The sequence below is a fragment of the Aulonocara sp. 'chitande type north' Nkhata Bay genome, linkage group LG2 (genome assembly GCF_057382095.1).
Source record: "Aulonocara sp. 'chitande type north' Nkhata Bay isolate Kocher_YH1m ecotype deep benthic linkage group LG2, A_spYH_male_GT1.1, whole genome shotgun sequence".
NCBI classification, from domain to species: Eukaryota; Metazoa; Chordata; class Actinopteri; order Cichliformes; family Cichlidae; genus Aulonocara; species Aulonocara sp. 'chitande type north' Nkhata Bay.
In genome coordinates, this window is record NC_141345.1 from 26,582,501 (window position 1) to 26,597,381 (window position 14,881).

At 39.1% G+C, this 14,881-nt stretch overlaps 1 protein-coding gene across 3 annotated transcripts; it reads left to right on the forward strand.

Annotated features, from left to right (window-relative positions):
• Nucleotides 1–8,052: 8,052 nt before the first annotated feature.
• etf1a (eukaryotic translation termination factor 1a) lies at nucleotides 8,053–14,796 on the forward strand. 3 transcript variants are annotated; one of them, XM_086313693.1, is made up of 11 exons: nucleotides 8,053–8,219; nucleotides 8,603–8,713; nucleotides 10,022–10,197; nucleotides 10,438–10,577; nucleotides 10,730–10,868; nucleotides 10,972–11,162; nucleotides 11,733–11,862; nucleotides 11,948–12,121; nucleotides 12,226–12,290; nucleotides 12,384–12,531; nucleotides 14,070–14,796. In XM_086313693.1, exons 2-11 carry the CDS (start codon nucleotides 8,628–8,630, stop codon nucleotides 14,150–14,152), a joined length of 1,332 nt encoding a protein of 443 aa, XP_086169819.1. In that variant the 5' UTR covers nucleotides 8,053–8,219; nucleotides 8,603–8,627; the 3' UTR covers nucleotides 14,153–14,796. The 3 variants fall into 3 exon arrangements, with proteins under 3 accessions (XP_086169819.1, XP_086169838.1, XP_086169829.1); XM_086313712.1 differs by having other exon boundaries at nucleotides 8,053–8,215; XM_086313703.1 differs by lacking the exon at nucleotides 8,053–8,219 and adding an exon at nucleotides 8,333–8,485.
• The last annotated feature ends 85 nt before the right edge of the window (nucleotides 14,797–14,881 follow it).

The following is a 14,881-nucleotide window of genomic DNA, read 5'->3' on the forward strand; positions in this document are numbered from 1 at the left end:
GGGATGTGGGAAGCACCATACTCACTAAAAGTAAACAAGAAAATTTCAAAAACATGTTGTTTGAAATAATTTTAATTATTTCATAATTCAGTGAAATCATTAAAGGATAAATCAACACCCAACAACATATCATGGTATGGATCAATTAATTTTACTTGGTTTTCTGTGTATTTCATAAAAGAGCATAAGCACAGTTATGTCGAGAATAACCTACTGTATGAAAGCAATGTGAAAAATATTATTTTATAAAAATGCCTATTCCTTCTTCATCACTCCTGTTCCCTTCACCTACATGTCGATTGGAGACTCTGTTGATTAGCTAACTTACTTCAAAATTCCTTTTTTTTTCTAACTTATATCCAACTTGTGGGTCATGCATACCGACAACATTCAACATCATGCCTTTGATTTCCAGACTCCATTTATGTAGGCTTGGGAATGGCACCAGGAGTCCACTGGCTTGTGTTCCCCTCCTGTGGCTGGGTTGTACAGTGCACTAAACAAAATAATATGATCAAGAATTATGCTAATTTTCACAGTGTTAAATATTAAGCATAATACATTTTGGGGAAAAATTATTTTTTTTTTTTACTGTATTACTTCATTTACTATAAGTATAAGGAAAAATTAACAATTTTCTTTACTGTCTTTTCTGACATTTTATCAGGTTTAAAATCCGAATTCGGAATGAAGAATTTATTCTCTCTTAAATAAATCAGTAGCCTTAATGTTATAAATTAAAACCAAGTTGACACTTAAAGCAAAATGGATAATGAGTCTTTTTCTGCCCTTGGATACTTGGACATTTTTCACATAGAGCCAGAGAGTTCCAGGACATTAAAACATTTAAGTTTATGTATTTAAAGCAAGCTTTACCCTATGCAGGTAATAATGTCATAGAGGGAAAGACTGACAGTCTGTTTTGTCATAGTGACATCTTTGTATGTACTAGTGACCTATAGTTACCAGTGTAAGTAGGCATAAGTCTGGATAGGTCACAGTCATGGTAAAAAGAATGCAAATCCTCTGTCATTTTTACATATTATGGAAAAAATCATCTAATGCTTAGCATGCCTTAAAATCAACTTCTGACAAGGAAGGAAGGAAACAAGGAAAATCTCTGGCTCTCACAGACCTGTAACGTCTTCTGTAAGAAGCTTTTCTGTCCCCCACTCGTTACCTGTATGAATGGCACCTGTTTGAACTCATCATCTGTATAAAAGACACCTGTCCACAGCCTCAAACAGTCAGACTCCAAACTCCGCCATGGCCAAGACCAAAGAGCTTTCGAAGGACACCAGGAAAAGTATTGTAGACCTGCACCAGACTGGGAAGAGTGAATCTACAATAGGCAAGCAGCTTGGTGTGAAAAAATCAACTGTGGGAGCAATCATCAGAAAATGGAAGACATACAAGACCACTGATAATCTCCCACGATCTGGGGCTCCACGCAAGATCTCATCCCATGGGGTCAAAATGATCATGAGAACAGTGAGCAAAGATCCCAGAACCACACGGGGGGACCTGGTGAATGACCTGCAGAGAGCTGGGACCAAAGTAACAAAGGTCACCATCAGTAACACACTACAACGGCAGGGAATCAAATCCCGCAGTGCCAGACGTGTACCGCTGCTGAAGCCAGTGCATGTCCAGGCCCGTCTGAAGTTTGCCAGAGAGCACATGGATGATACAGCAGAGGATTGGGACAATGTCATGTGGTCAGATGAAACCAAAGTAGAACTTTTTGGTATAAACTCAACTCGTCGTGTTTGGAGGAAGAAGAATACTGAGTTGCATTCCAAGAACACCATACCTACTGTGAAGCATGGGGGTGGAAACATCATGCTATGGGGCTGTTTTTCTGCCAAGGGGACAGGACGACTGATCCGTGTTAAGGACAGAATGAATGGGGCCATGTATCGTGAGATTTTGAGCCAAAACCTCCTTCCATCAGTGAGAACTTTGAAGATGAAACGAGGCTGGGTCTTCCAACATGACAATGATCCAAAACACACCGCCTGGGCAACAAAGGAGTGGCTCCGTAAGAAGCATTTGAAAGTCCTGGAGTGGCCTAGCCAGTCTCCAGACCTCAACCCCATAGAAAATCTGTGGCGGGAGTTGAAAGTCCGTGTTGCTCGGCGACAGCCCCAAAACATCACTGCTCTCGAGAAGATCTGCATGGAGGAATGGGCCAAAATACCAGCTACTGTGTGTGCAAACCTGGTAAAGACCTATAGTAAACGTTTGACCTCTGTTATTGCCAACAAAGGTTATGTTACAAAGTATTGAGTTGTATTTTTGTTATTGACCAAATACTTATTTTCCACCCTGATTTACGAATAAATTCTTTACAAATCCTACCATGTGGATTCATGGATTTTTTTTTTCACATTGTCTCTCACAGTTGAAGTGTACCTCTGGTGCAAATTACTGACCTCTGTCATCATTTTAAGTGGGGGAACTTGCACAATCGGTGGCTGACTAAATACTTTTTTGCCCCACTGTACGACTCCGTTCTGCTTCTATGCCCCATCTATGTTTACTATTTCCCACCGAGGCGTCTAGACTTCTGATTGGCCAACATTTCTACACGGTTAGGAATATATCGCCACGTGTTGCTTTGGCATGTTCCTAGCAGCGTTTTTCTTCATTTTTGCATTTACGTGTGGACGGGATTATTTTTTAAACAAAAAACGGAAAATCTCTGTTTTCAACAATACCCGTGTACGTGTGGACGTAGCCTTAGAGAAAATGATTTCTTCAAGTAATTGCTGATAAAAATAGTTATACAAGCTATTGTATAACATGAGGTGTGTTTAGATTACACACACTGCTTCTGCATTTTGGCTTAGATTTTGTTAAATAAATATTGACACACTGTAAAATGTCATGTGGTGTTGCTTATCAGAAGTTGATTTTAAGGCATGCTAAGCATTAGATGATTTTTTCCATAATATGTAAAAATGACAGAGGATTTGCATTCTTTTTACCATGACTGTGACCTATCCAGACTTATGCCTACTTACACTGGTAACTATAGGTCACTAGTACATACAAAGATGTCACTATGACAAAACAGACTGTCAGTCTTTCCCTCTATGACATTATTACCTGCATAGGGTAAAGCTTGCTTTAAATACATAAACTTAAATGTTTTAATGTCCTGGAACTCTCTGGCTCTATGTGAAAAATGTCCAAGTATCCAAGGGCAGAAAAAGACTCATTATCCATTTTGCTTTAAGTGTCAACTTGGTTTTAATTTATAACATTAAGGCTACTGATTTATTTAAGAGAGAATAAATTCTTCATTCCGAATTCGGATTTTAAACCTGATAAAATGTCAGAAAAGACAGTAAAGAAAATTGTTAATTTTTCCTTATACTTATAGTAAATGAAGTAATACAGTAAAAAAAAAAAAAAATTTTTCCCCAAAATGTATTATGCTTAATATTTAACACTGTGAAAATTAGCATAATTCTTGATCATATTATTTTGTTTAGTGCACTGTACAACCCAGCCACAGGAGGGGAACACAAGTCAGTGGACTCCTGGTGCCATTCCCAAGCCTACATAAATGGAGTCTGGAAATCAAAGGCATGATGTTGAATGTTGTCGGTATGCATGACCCACAAGTTGGATATAAGTTAGAAAAAAAAGGAATTTTGAAGTAAGTTAGCTAATCAACAGAGTCTCCAATCGACATGTAGGTGAAGGGAACAGGAGTGATGAAGAAGGAATAGGCATTTTTATAAAATAATATTTTTCACATTGCTTTCATACAGTAGGTTATTCTCGACATAACTGTGCTTATGCTCTTTTATGAAATACACAGAAAACCAAGTAAAATTAATTGATCCATACCATGATATGTTGTTGGGTGTTGATTTATCCTTTAATGATTTCACTGAATTATGAAATAATTAAAATTATTTCAAACAACATGTTTTTGAAATTTTCTTGTTTACTTTTAGTGAGTATGGTGCTTCCCACATCCCTGAAAATCAGAAATACAAACTTATGATTTAAAAATATGTAACAGAATTAGAATCATTAAAACATTAGAGCATGTGTCATGATGTAACTTTCTGACTGGTAAAACCCAATTATAAACCCTGAAAAGTAGAATCACAGGGGATAAAAAAGGTTTTAAAACATGAATTTGCCACTATTATCATGATTTTAAAAATCTAATTTTTAAACAATTTAGCTAAAATATAGGGAATCAACAACCTGTCAGCCTTTTGTCCTCATTTTATCTCCTCATAATGCTCATATGTGATGACCAGGTGAAATAAGGACTAGCTTGCCTGGCCAGGAGAGCTCCCATTCACAGCACAGCAAGCACCATCCATTTCCAAGTGACAGATCATTACAGCTCTGATGGTCGACAGATGGTGATGAATTGGCACTGATACCGGAGCTGGACAATTTTAGAGGCAGTCAGTTGCGCAAACTGCTTTATCACACTTTCTCCATGATGTTGCCATCCAGTGGGTGCCAAATGATGTCGGAAACACCACAAACCTCCTCCCACTCTCCAAGCTCCCGAGAGAGTAATACTGAAGGGATCATCCTTGAGCTTGTTATTTGAAGCACAAACAGATGTTTGATTGGATAGAAACAGTCACAATTCACTAAAGACGCTGAATAACATCCACCATATGGCAGCCTAATAACATCTAACAAATTGCATGCCACATTGATAATACAAACACACAACAACACCTGACCTCATCCCGCTGAGTAATGCAAAGAAACAGAAGCTCTAATGATCTCATGTAGTTCACCAGTTAAAAGGAATAAGTAAGACGGTGAGGAAGCCATTTATTTATGTATTAACCAATGCTGTCATCTAGTGGTCTAAATCTAAAGGCTTGAGTATTCCTTAACTTCTATTTATGTTTTTTTTTTCTGTGTAGAAGGAAAAACCTCAGATTAACTATCCTGCATCCATTAATGTATTTATATAAGTGTCATTTAGGATTTCTTTGAGACTTTTATTGCCGCTCAGTTTTCATATATATTGTTTGTAAATACATAGTCTTTTTAGAACAATAGTGATGATGTCACGGTGACACATCATATCTCATTTCTTCTACTGGACTATACAGATTGGATTACTACTAGATCAGCGGTCCCCAACCTTTTTTGCGCCACGGACCAGTTTATGCCCGTCAATATTTTCATGGACCGTCCTTTAAGGTGTCGCGGATAAATACAACAAAATAAAACTAGTACCGGTACCGAAAAAAAGAAAATTTATTCATAACACAGGTGAAAAGACCAAGGAAAACCGAGTAAACGATAAAAACGATAACAAAATAACGCTGAAAACCGATTAAAAACCCTGAGAACTATACATTTCACACCTGAACCTCAACTCTCGCGGCCCGGTACCAAACAACTCACGGACCGTTACCGGTCCGGGGGTTGGGGACGGCTGTACTAGATTATATGCAATACATTGATTATAGAATTTGTTGTAGAACATATTTTAACACACAGACACATGCAATATGAACCTGCTGGCTCAGTGATTAATCAGTGACTTGACCTAACCACACAATGGTTACTCTGCATTCACACTACAATTTTAGGCTGAAACAGCTCATCCAGTAGCTTACATCTGCGTCATCAACCGAAACGGCAGAAACAGATCAGGTGACTGACTTGACACACCATTTTTTAAATGATATTATTTGGAAAAACACTTCTGTACTATCACTCACGCCAACTGAAAGCCAATCTCTCTCTAGTGCATGCAATGGGTGTCATTTACTATATGGGTCATTATCCATATGGGACAGCATTGCTGCAAAATTGCTGAGGGAGCCATCTTAAGCCAAAGTGGCAGTTAAACGTAATATCTGGTTGATGAGTATCAACACTAGGACTGAAGACAATGAAAAGACTTCATTAACTGTATTACCTATGTACTTACCAAAGTGACTTACTTAAACACTGATAAACAGCATGTGTGGACAGTCTTTTTATGGAGTATATGCGGTGTTGCTTTTGTTCCTTTTCGAGTGTAAAATGCATTTATAAGTCAAAGGACTGCTGTAAGTAGAATACAGTGGCAGTATATAGTAAGAGTTTCAGGATAAAAAAGCCCAACTGAGTACATTTTGAGTACATCTCTTCTTTTTTGTTAACTCCAAATACAATTCTTCAAACTAAAGTCATCAGAAGGCGTGTGCTTAGCAAAAGGAAACATTTGATTATAAGGTTTTAGTTGAAAATCTATCCTATCCTTTAAACACCCCAGTCGGAGAGATAAATGTAGGTTAAGTGGTATGTTGTTATGTAATTTTCTGACTGGTAAAATCTAATGAACCTTTAGTCTGAGTGGCTTGACGATCACCATTTGCATTTGGCTGAGAAGATGAGAAAATCTATCCTTGACATATGTATCACAAGGTAGAGATATTTTAAGCATAACATTTACTTTTGATTGAAAAACCTCTTACACTCTCTTGCTTTGTACCTTAGTATAACAACTCCTCTGTAGCCAATATATTGCAATAAAACATGTTTCCCCTGCCTTGCCATTTTCTATACTGCCCTGTATTATGTTTTCCTACAAGCTAAATAGTTGAGTTTAATCCTATGACCCATTGTTAACCCAGAAAATATGATTCCTTCCCTTCCTTTTCTCCTTATTGTCTTGAATTTATCATTTTTTCCTGAATACTTTTTGTCCCTGTTTCCCACCTGTGCTGCCATTTCTTTTTAATAATATTAGTGCATTTACTTCCAGTTTACAAAATGCCACCTCCACCCGATCTCATTTAAGTTACTCCTTGGCCAAAGCAGCTGCCATCTGATTTCCCCTAATACCGAAATGTGCCAGTACCCAAATAAATTAAGAAATACAGCAGGAGTGCTTCTGTAACAGGCCCTGTTGTTGTGAGCGTGAAGACGGATTACAGTCCTGTAAAACTAGAGAAATAATGAGCAGAGGAGACGTGCCTCCGCTCGCCTGGTCAGTCTTGCCAGAATTTATTACACAGGCACCAGCAAACATCTTTGCTTCTTTTGTTACTTAGTTTACCTATAGCTGTCTGGTTTCCATCAGTTGTGTTCACCATTAATCAACGAACAAAGAAGGCAAATTTGGTTTTAAAAAAACCCATCCACTCTCCTCTGCTTATCTGTGTCAAGGTCACAAATACAACAACAAATACAAAATGGAACCCACATTATCATGCTAATGGTTTGTTATGAAGGAAGAAATCTACATCCTTACATACTGAACTTTCTAACATTTCTCATGAAATCTAGAAGAAATTAACCAAGTGCATTGAAACTAAACATTAAATGAACTGAAGCTTTGGATCGTATGGGAGTGACAGTGAATACTAAAGGACAATAGTGTCTGCCATTACCCACACCTATAGTGTACTTACTCAAAGTGGAAGAGCCGACGTAGCCTAGATAAACACAGTGAAATGCACTGCACATCATAAACTCAGCCTCAATTAACATGAGATAAACGTCACAGTATTCAGTGTCTGAGTGAAGTCACTTGGGTGAGTAATGAACTGTTTCTCCCATCTAAAAGAAGCTGCACAGTCCTGAAAATAAATAAATAAATAATAAAAATCTTTGAATAGAGGAAAACAAGAGTTACTGAAGACAAAACTAAAGGAAGATAGACCCACAAACAAGCAGCAATTAAAAGAAACTGGATTAAAGGCTTGGCACGAAATAAAGCATTTTGGTGATGTCCATAGGTTCATCCAGTTATTCAAAACTATCCTTATATTTAAAATTATGTCATGTTCATTTACTTTTAAGCCCCTGGAAAAAGAGGGCAGTGTATAACAAATGGTTAGAACTTCTAAACAACAAGAGTCATGTATGGACATATTAGTTTTGCAAAATCAGGTAACTTGTTTTGCAAGTTTGACTTTGACTACAAGCCCCATAATCCACCTATTACCAGCTTTGGCGATATTCTTTAGGTTCCGTCCAATTGTTATTGAGATTCTACAATTGACACGGCAGCTAAGGCATGTCATTGGTTTCTAAGTGGTTTCCAGGAAGTGAACGCCACCGATCTAACCACCTCCCACATGTGAGCCCCCGTCGTTAGCACCACGCGCAGCGTGTAGAGGAGAGAGAAACCGGTCGGAAAGCAACGTCATTCCTCGGACCACCGACTTGACGTAGCGCAGCAGACAGAGAGCGGAGCGGAGCCGCGTTGTCCGAGGCAGGTAAAGTACCATCCAGTATATGCCAATATTCATAGGGTCTAAAAAGCTGGCAGTTGGTTTCCATATTGTTTCCAGGGGAACACGAGGAAAGTAGGTCGTATTAGATAAGAACAGGGTGGACACTAGGGCCTGGTAGACTGTAGGCCTGTTTCCCCCGCGCTCTGCATTGAGCAACACATCCCGGTTTGAGTCTTTCCTTTACGGTCAGTCCAGCTGCCAGCACTGGCAAGGTGCCTTAACGGACACCGCGCCACTAGTTTGGAGAGGTACACGGTTCAGCGATAGATAAATTAATTTATCCGATAACACTGTAAACGATAGTCAGTTTGTTAACTGGCGGGTGCAGCGCAGATGTTTAGCTCTTCTTTTTCCACGTCTTTCAGGTGCTGAAGCGATCACAGCAGAAAGATGGCGGACGACCCCAGCGCGGCGGATAGGAACGTGGAGATATGGAAAATCAAGAAGCTGATCAAAAGTTTAGAAGCTGCCCGTGGGTAAGTAATACATTTTTGTCACATTTCGAGGTAATTGTCTGGTCGGCAGTACTTGAGTTTAAGGGTTCGGGTGATTGTGTCAATGTATACCGCAGCAGCAGCTGGAAATGGTATAAATGGGGCCGAATTTGGGAGTGGTTAGCTTAGCATAGCTAACTTAGCTAATCGTTGCTTTTGCTTGTCGCTAGTTAGCCAATTGCTAGGCGCTAACGGATGTCGCATTTAATCTCCCTGGAAGTTGAAAACATGGTTTATTTTGGACAAAACACATTTTTTTTTGTCAGTGTTTATATTTTGTAGCTGGCATTCCGAAGATTTTTATTCAGTTCAAGCTAGTAAGGTTGATGCTAGTTTTGTTGCTAATGAGAACCGCTAATAGACGTCATCTTTGGAAAGAGGCCGGCATGGGTGTCTTAAACAAAAAAAGCAGAACGTTGACGAAAAAGGGAAGGCCGGCAAGCTTGTAGTTACAGTTTCACAGTCCAAATGACGTTCGTCTGCTCTTTTTACACGCAAATCATACGACAGAGCCTCTTAATTTCCTCTAGAGTCCACTAAGTTAGTCACCTCATGGCAGCCGAACTGCTTGCCAGTTCATTACAGCGTTACTGGTTTCAAACTGGTCAGGTCAAAAAGAATTCGAGATCAGTTGTTGGCCGACTGGGACATTGTGGGCCTCTTGAATTATCAAACAAGGCATGTGAATGTGGGTGTTACTTCACTGGCTTGTAGCTTGCTCTGCGACAGTTTGACGTCTAGTGTTGCGCAGAATTTGCTGTCCTGTGCTCCCCTGCCTGCCATGTCACACACTCAGTTGACTGTTTGCCCTACATTTATCCAGCCTCTTCTACCTGGCTGTGTGCGTGTCAGCCTGTACTGCTGTGATTCATCTGTTGATTGGTTGTAAATGAAAGGACAACAATGCAAAGTAGCAAGACTTAGTCCTTGTTTCAAGGACAAAGATTGTGTACTGTGTAACTGAAAGCCCATACCATTTGTCCCTCAACCTGCCAGACCTTGTCAAGGTGATATTTTGCCAAGAAGCGTTGTGTATTTACAAAACTAAATTAGAGCAAACAATTACGCTATCTTGGAGGTAATCAACTGGTAATAAACATGGCTCAACTGGTTTGGCATAATCAAAGTTGATTATTATATGGCCTTGATATTAGATGCCAGTTTCACTATGGCATACCTAGGAGTGGCATAATTGTCAGTTATTCAGTCTATTCCATCACTTCTATGGCTTCTTGGCTGTGTACAAATGCTGTTATATGCACTAACATTACATCCTCACTTTCTCTATAGTAATGGCACCAGCATGATCTCTCTGATCATCCCTCCAAAGGACCAGATATCAAGAGTGGCCAAGATGTTGGCTGATGAGTTTGGCACTGCTTCCAACATTAAGAGTCGCGTCAACAGGCTCTCTGTTCTCGGGGCCATCACCTCTGTACAGCAAAGACTAAAACTCTACAACAAGGGTATGCATGTAAAAGAATGCCTATTTTCTTTTGGGAAATGGTAGTGGTTCTTGGGGGCAACAAAAGAAATTCATATTGGCATATCATTGTATTATTGTAATATTTTCAGCTATAATTGTTCCAAGGGGGTTTTTGAAAAAAGAGACAACTTAAAACATAGGATGTATTTACTTTCAAAACATTCAGCTCCAGTCCTCCTTTGAATATTCATGGTCTCTGGCTTTTTTCTTCCCTTCCCAGTGCCACCCAATGGCTTGGTTGTGTATTGTGGCACAATTGTGACAGAGGAAGGCAAGGAGAAGAAAGTCAATATTGACTTTGAGCCTTTTAAACCAATCAACACCTCCCTGTACCTCTGTGACAACAAGTTCCACACCGAGGTGAGAGAATTTCCTTAGTATTTTGATGCACATGCAAAATATTTTTTTAGAGAAACTCTGTGGTATGTAAACATCGCCTTGGTCTTTTTATTATTCTTTCTGTCTTCCGCATTCTTATGATCCGTTCTTCCCTCACTAATGTCCCAACACAGGCATTGACAGCCCTGCTGTCTGATGACAGTAAGTTTGGCTTTATTGTGATCGACGGTAGTGGGGCACTCTTTGGCACACTGCAGGGCAACACCAGGGAGGTGCTGCACAAGTTCACTGTGGACCTACCCAAGAAACACGGTACTGAACTGGAATGTTTAGAAAATACATTTTACGTTGTTTGTTTTGTTTTTGTTTATTTGTTGTTGTTTTTTTTTTTTAAATCTTTGCTTTGCTCTTTCAGGCAGAGGAGGACAGTCTGCTCTGCGTTTTGCTCGACTGAGAATGGAGAAGAGACACAACTATGTGAGAAAAGTAGCTGAGACAGCTGTCCAGCTCTTTGTGTCCAATGACAAAGTTAATGTGGCAGGAATGGTCTTGGCTGGCTCTGCTGATTTCAAGACTGAACTCAGCCAGTCTGACATGTTTGATCCAGTAAGTATGATGTAATGAAACAACTTTTTTTTTTCCACAAATTTCTCACTGCAGTGAATAGATGTCCAAAAGAAGGCTGGTGATCTTTTAAGTGTTTTCTCTGAGTTGTATAAATAGGTATATTTAATAACTATCTACTATTGTAAGAAATAAACACTGGTATTTGGTAGTAGTGATGAAATAGTGACATAGCAAGTTTATTTTAAACTTGGCACATGATGTGTGCAGCCATACTGTAAATGGAAAGTGCCTTCTTTAATTTGCCAGTAAGCCACTGATATAGCTAACTCTTATGTCTTTACAACCAATAATGGAATGTGGTTGCACAAACAAAGAAAGAGACAGATATGAAAATCTGCATATCCCACACTTCACTGCAAGCTTTGGTTAGCAGTTAATGAGTTTGAGGGATTTTCCAAGGCTTTGGGGAATATAACCAGCAGCATAGTCTATCATTATTGTCAGCATATTTATTGTGGTAGCTTTCTCTATTTTCTTTATCTTGTCAGCAACTTTGTTTGGTTCCTACTTTAACTGTAAACGTTACTAACAACTCTTTGATTTCTACAGAGGTTACAGGCAAAGGTTCTGAAGCTAGTGGACATCTCCTATGGAGGAGAGAATGGTTTCAACCAGGCTATTGAGCTTTCAGCAGAGGTCCTGTCGAATGTGAAGTTCATCCAAGAAAAGAAGCTCATAGGTGAGTGTGTGTGTGTGTGGTTTTCTTTTTTTTGTTAAAGGTAAAATCTTCAAACTTTTTCCTGATGATTCTTCTGTATTTACAGGGCGGTACTTTGATGAGATCAGTCAGGATACAGGGAAATACTGCTTTGGTGTAGAGGATACACTGAAAGCCCTTGAAATGGGAGCTGTGGAGATTCTCATAGTCTATGAGAACTTAGACACCATGCGTTATGTTCTTCGTGTGCATGGGGCAGAGAGCAATGGAGCAGAGAATGGTAAACAAACAACTACAGTGTTATCTGCAGTAGCTGAGACAAAAAGCAGTAAATGAATTCTAATTGTGATCCTACAATTCAAAAGTTTCTTCTTTGTTCTTCAGATGAGAAGACTTTGTACCTAACGCCAGAGCAGGAGAAAGACAAGTCTCACTTCACGGACAAGGAGGTAAGTGCTGCGGAAGAGGAACTGATCTCTGGGAGTTAAGTTGGACCCATTGCCTGTGATGTTATACCTTACTAACGCTGGTTGCGTTTCTAGACGGGGCAGGAACATGAGCTGATCGAGAGCATGCCACTACTGGAGTGGTTTGCGAACAACTACAAGAAATTTGGAGCCACGTTGGAGATAGTAACAGACAAGAGTCAGGAGGGGTCCCAGTTTGTCAAGGGCTTTGGAGGCATTGGGGGTGAGCACACTGTTGTTTAATAACAGTTGAATGTTTGATCAAAATGAAGTTAGGAATATATTTGATATATGTGGTTCAGTGATGATTTCGTCATTGGGTTGTTATGATGATCTAGTAATTGTACTCGAGTATAATTCATGTATTATGCACTTGAAGATAGTAGCAGTAGAGAAGATAAACAGTTCCTCTTCTGCTTATTCTGATTCATGCTTCATCTTGGTACAGGTAAGGCCTCATATAGACATTGTTGTACAGTAGAAATTTGTATTATAGAGGGCTTCACCATGTAAAATAGGAGAATTGGGGCAGAGGCACTGTTGAATTGTTAGTTGTATAAAAAGTAGAGATACTTGTGGCAATTTAAATTGGTTTAGTGGTGTAATACATTTTAATGAGGATCCTAAAAGGATTTCAGGACTTTGTGCTTTTCACAATAGAAACACCATCATTCCAGGACCCCTAAAAGCACTGTTGTTTTTTTTTTTTTTTTGAAGAAGTAGTAGTTAAATTGTTAATTTTCACCTAATATTTTAAATTAGAAGTAATTTTAGACAAAGGAAGCATTTAACTATTAGGGGTTTTATTAGTTATGCAAATGATTTAGGTTATTTAATTATAGGTAATAAACAAAATATATTTTAGAATTCAGTAATAAACAAATGGTACAAAACTATAATACCCAACACATCTAAATAATTGAATTATTATAGAAGAAAACTGTTATGGACAAGTTGAAGGAATTTTGCGTAACAGGTTATGGTCGTTATGCTAAAACAAAAGCATTTATTAGGAAAAGAGCACTATTGTGAAACTATTTGAATTTGACTGACGTCACAGTTGGCTGAAATAAAACAAACACAATTTCATTAATTATTGTGAAGTTTTATCGCAATGCACCTACACCTGTCTTATCCATCATCCACACTGTTCCACCTCAGTTTGTAGCTCAGCAGGCCTTGGACTCATTCATTTTAGGTATTCTGCTTTGGACTTTGCTTTTTATTAGGCCTGAGTAGATCGCCACACTCAGGGTTCTCTGCTCAGTTCAGCAACCCGTCTGGTTCTCCACATTCCACACTTCTCCGGCTCCATATCCCATCCATGACCTGTTCAGCCTGGCAGACATTCCTCGTCTTCTATCCAACTACAGTCCCCTGTATATTTATCAATGTTATCTAGCCAGCTCTGGCTTATGCAGTCTTCATATCAAAATGAGTGTAAATGATACATGTTGCTAGGCAACTGGGCAGGGTGAGTGGATTTTACATTAATTTCTGTGGGGTCAAAGTGACATGTGGTAAGTATATCTTTTTATTCCACACACTCCTAAATGATGAGTGAATCCATTTTTAGTTAGTCATGAAATCTTTTTTGTCTTCAGAGTTTTGTTTGTTTGATAACCCTAAAATGACCCCCTTGGCACTTCTAATACTAAAGTCTAATACTTTCAGAATTCATGTTTTCCCCTGCCACTGTTTAGCCAAAACAAGTTGCCATCATATCACACTACTTAATCTCTCATCTTTTGTATTCCTCAGGTATCTTGCGGTACAGGGTGGATTTCCAGGGCATGGAGTACCAAGGAGAGGACGATGAGTTCTTTGATTTGGATGACTACTAGGTAGTCTTGGACTGATATTGGGAGAAAAAAATGAATGAAGAAATAAGGAAATGAAAATGCCACCTCTCTTGCAGCAAGCGAGAGGTGCAACTGTGTTGACCTATATATATGACAGACACACCTTCCAGTTCACCTGTTGCATACACAAACTTGCACATACTTACACAACAAAATGCATCACACAGGCCGAAGAGGAGTGAGATTTTCTTTCATCCAGAGAGGGAGAAAGCCCTTCCTGAATAAATCCCTGCCTTAGAGTGCTGGTTCCTTCCCCTAGTTGGATTGGACTTGACTCATTTTTGTTCTTTTTTTTTTTTTTTTTTTTTTTTTCTTCCTCCCCTCGATTTTGAATGAACACAACAGCAAGTTCCCAGATTCCTCGTTGCCGCTGTCCCCGGTCCTAAGATGAACTTTGGATTCACTCCTGACATACAGAAAATATATTTTCCTTTAATGCATCGTCATGTCCCTATCCCCTCTCCCTTCCTTCTATGCTTTCTCTCTCTCTTTTTTTTTCTTTTTTGCATTTCATTTTTTTACTGGTAACTGCTGCTGTTGTATTTTATGAGAGTGGGGGATTTTTTTTACCTGGGTTTCTGTAGAGAAAGGGGGACAAAGTATTAAATTTCAACTGCTGAAAACCATTGCTACCTCCTCATCTGCTGTGGTCTCACTCCTGTGCCATCTCATTTACTTAAAAGGCTGACCTTTTCCTGACAACAAAATTGA

What these genes read in the sequence shown, in the direction of transcription:
- etf1a (XM_086313693.1), top strand. Translation starts at nt 8,628, where the DNA reads ATGGCGGACGACCCCAGCGCGGCGGATAGGAACGTGGAGATATGGAAA. An exon ending in ACAACAAGTTCCACACCGAG is followed by an intron (nt 10,578 to 10,729) that starts GTGAGAGAATTT and finishes GTCCCAACACAG; the next exon opens with GCATTGACAGCCCTGCTGTC. An exon ending in GAGCAATGGAGCAGAGAATG is followed by an intron (nt 12,122 to 12,225) that starts GTAAACAAACAA and finishes TTTGTTCTTCAG; the next exon opens with ATGAGAAGACTTTGTACCTA.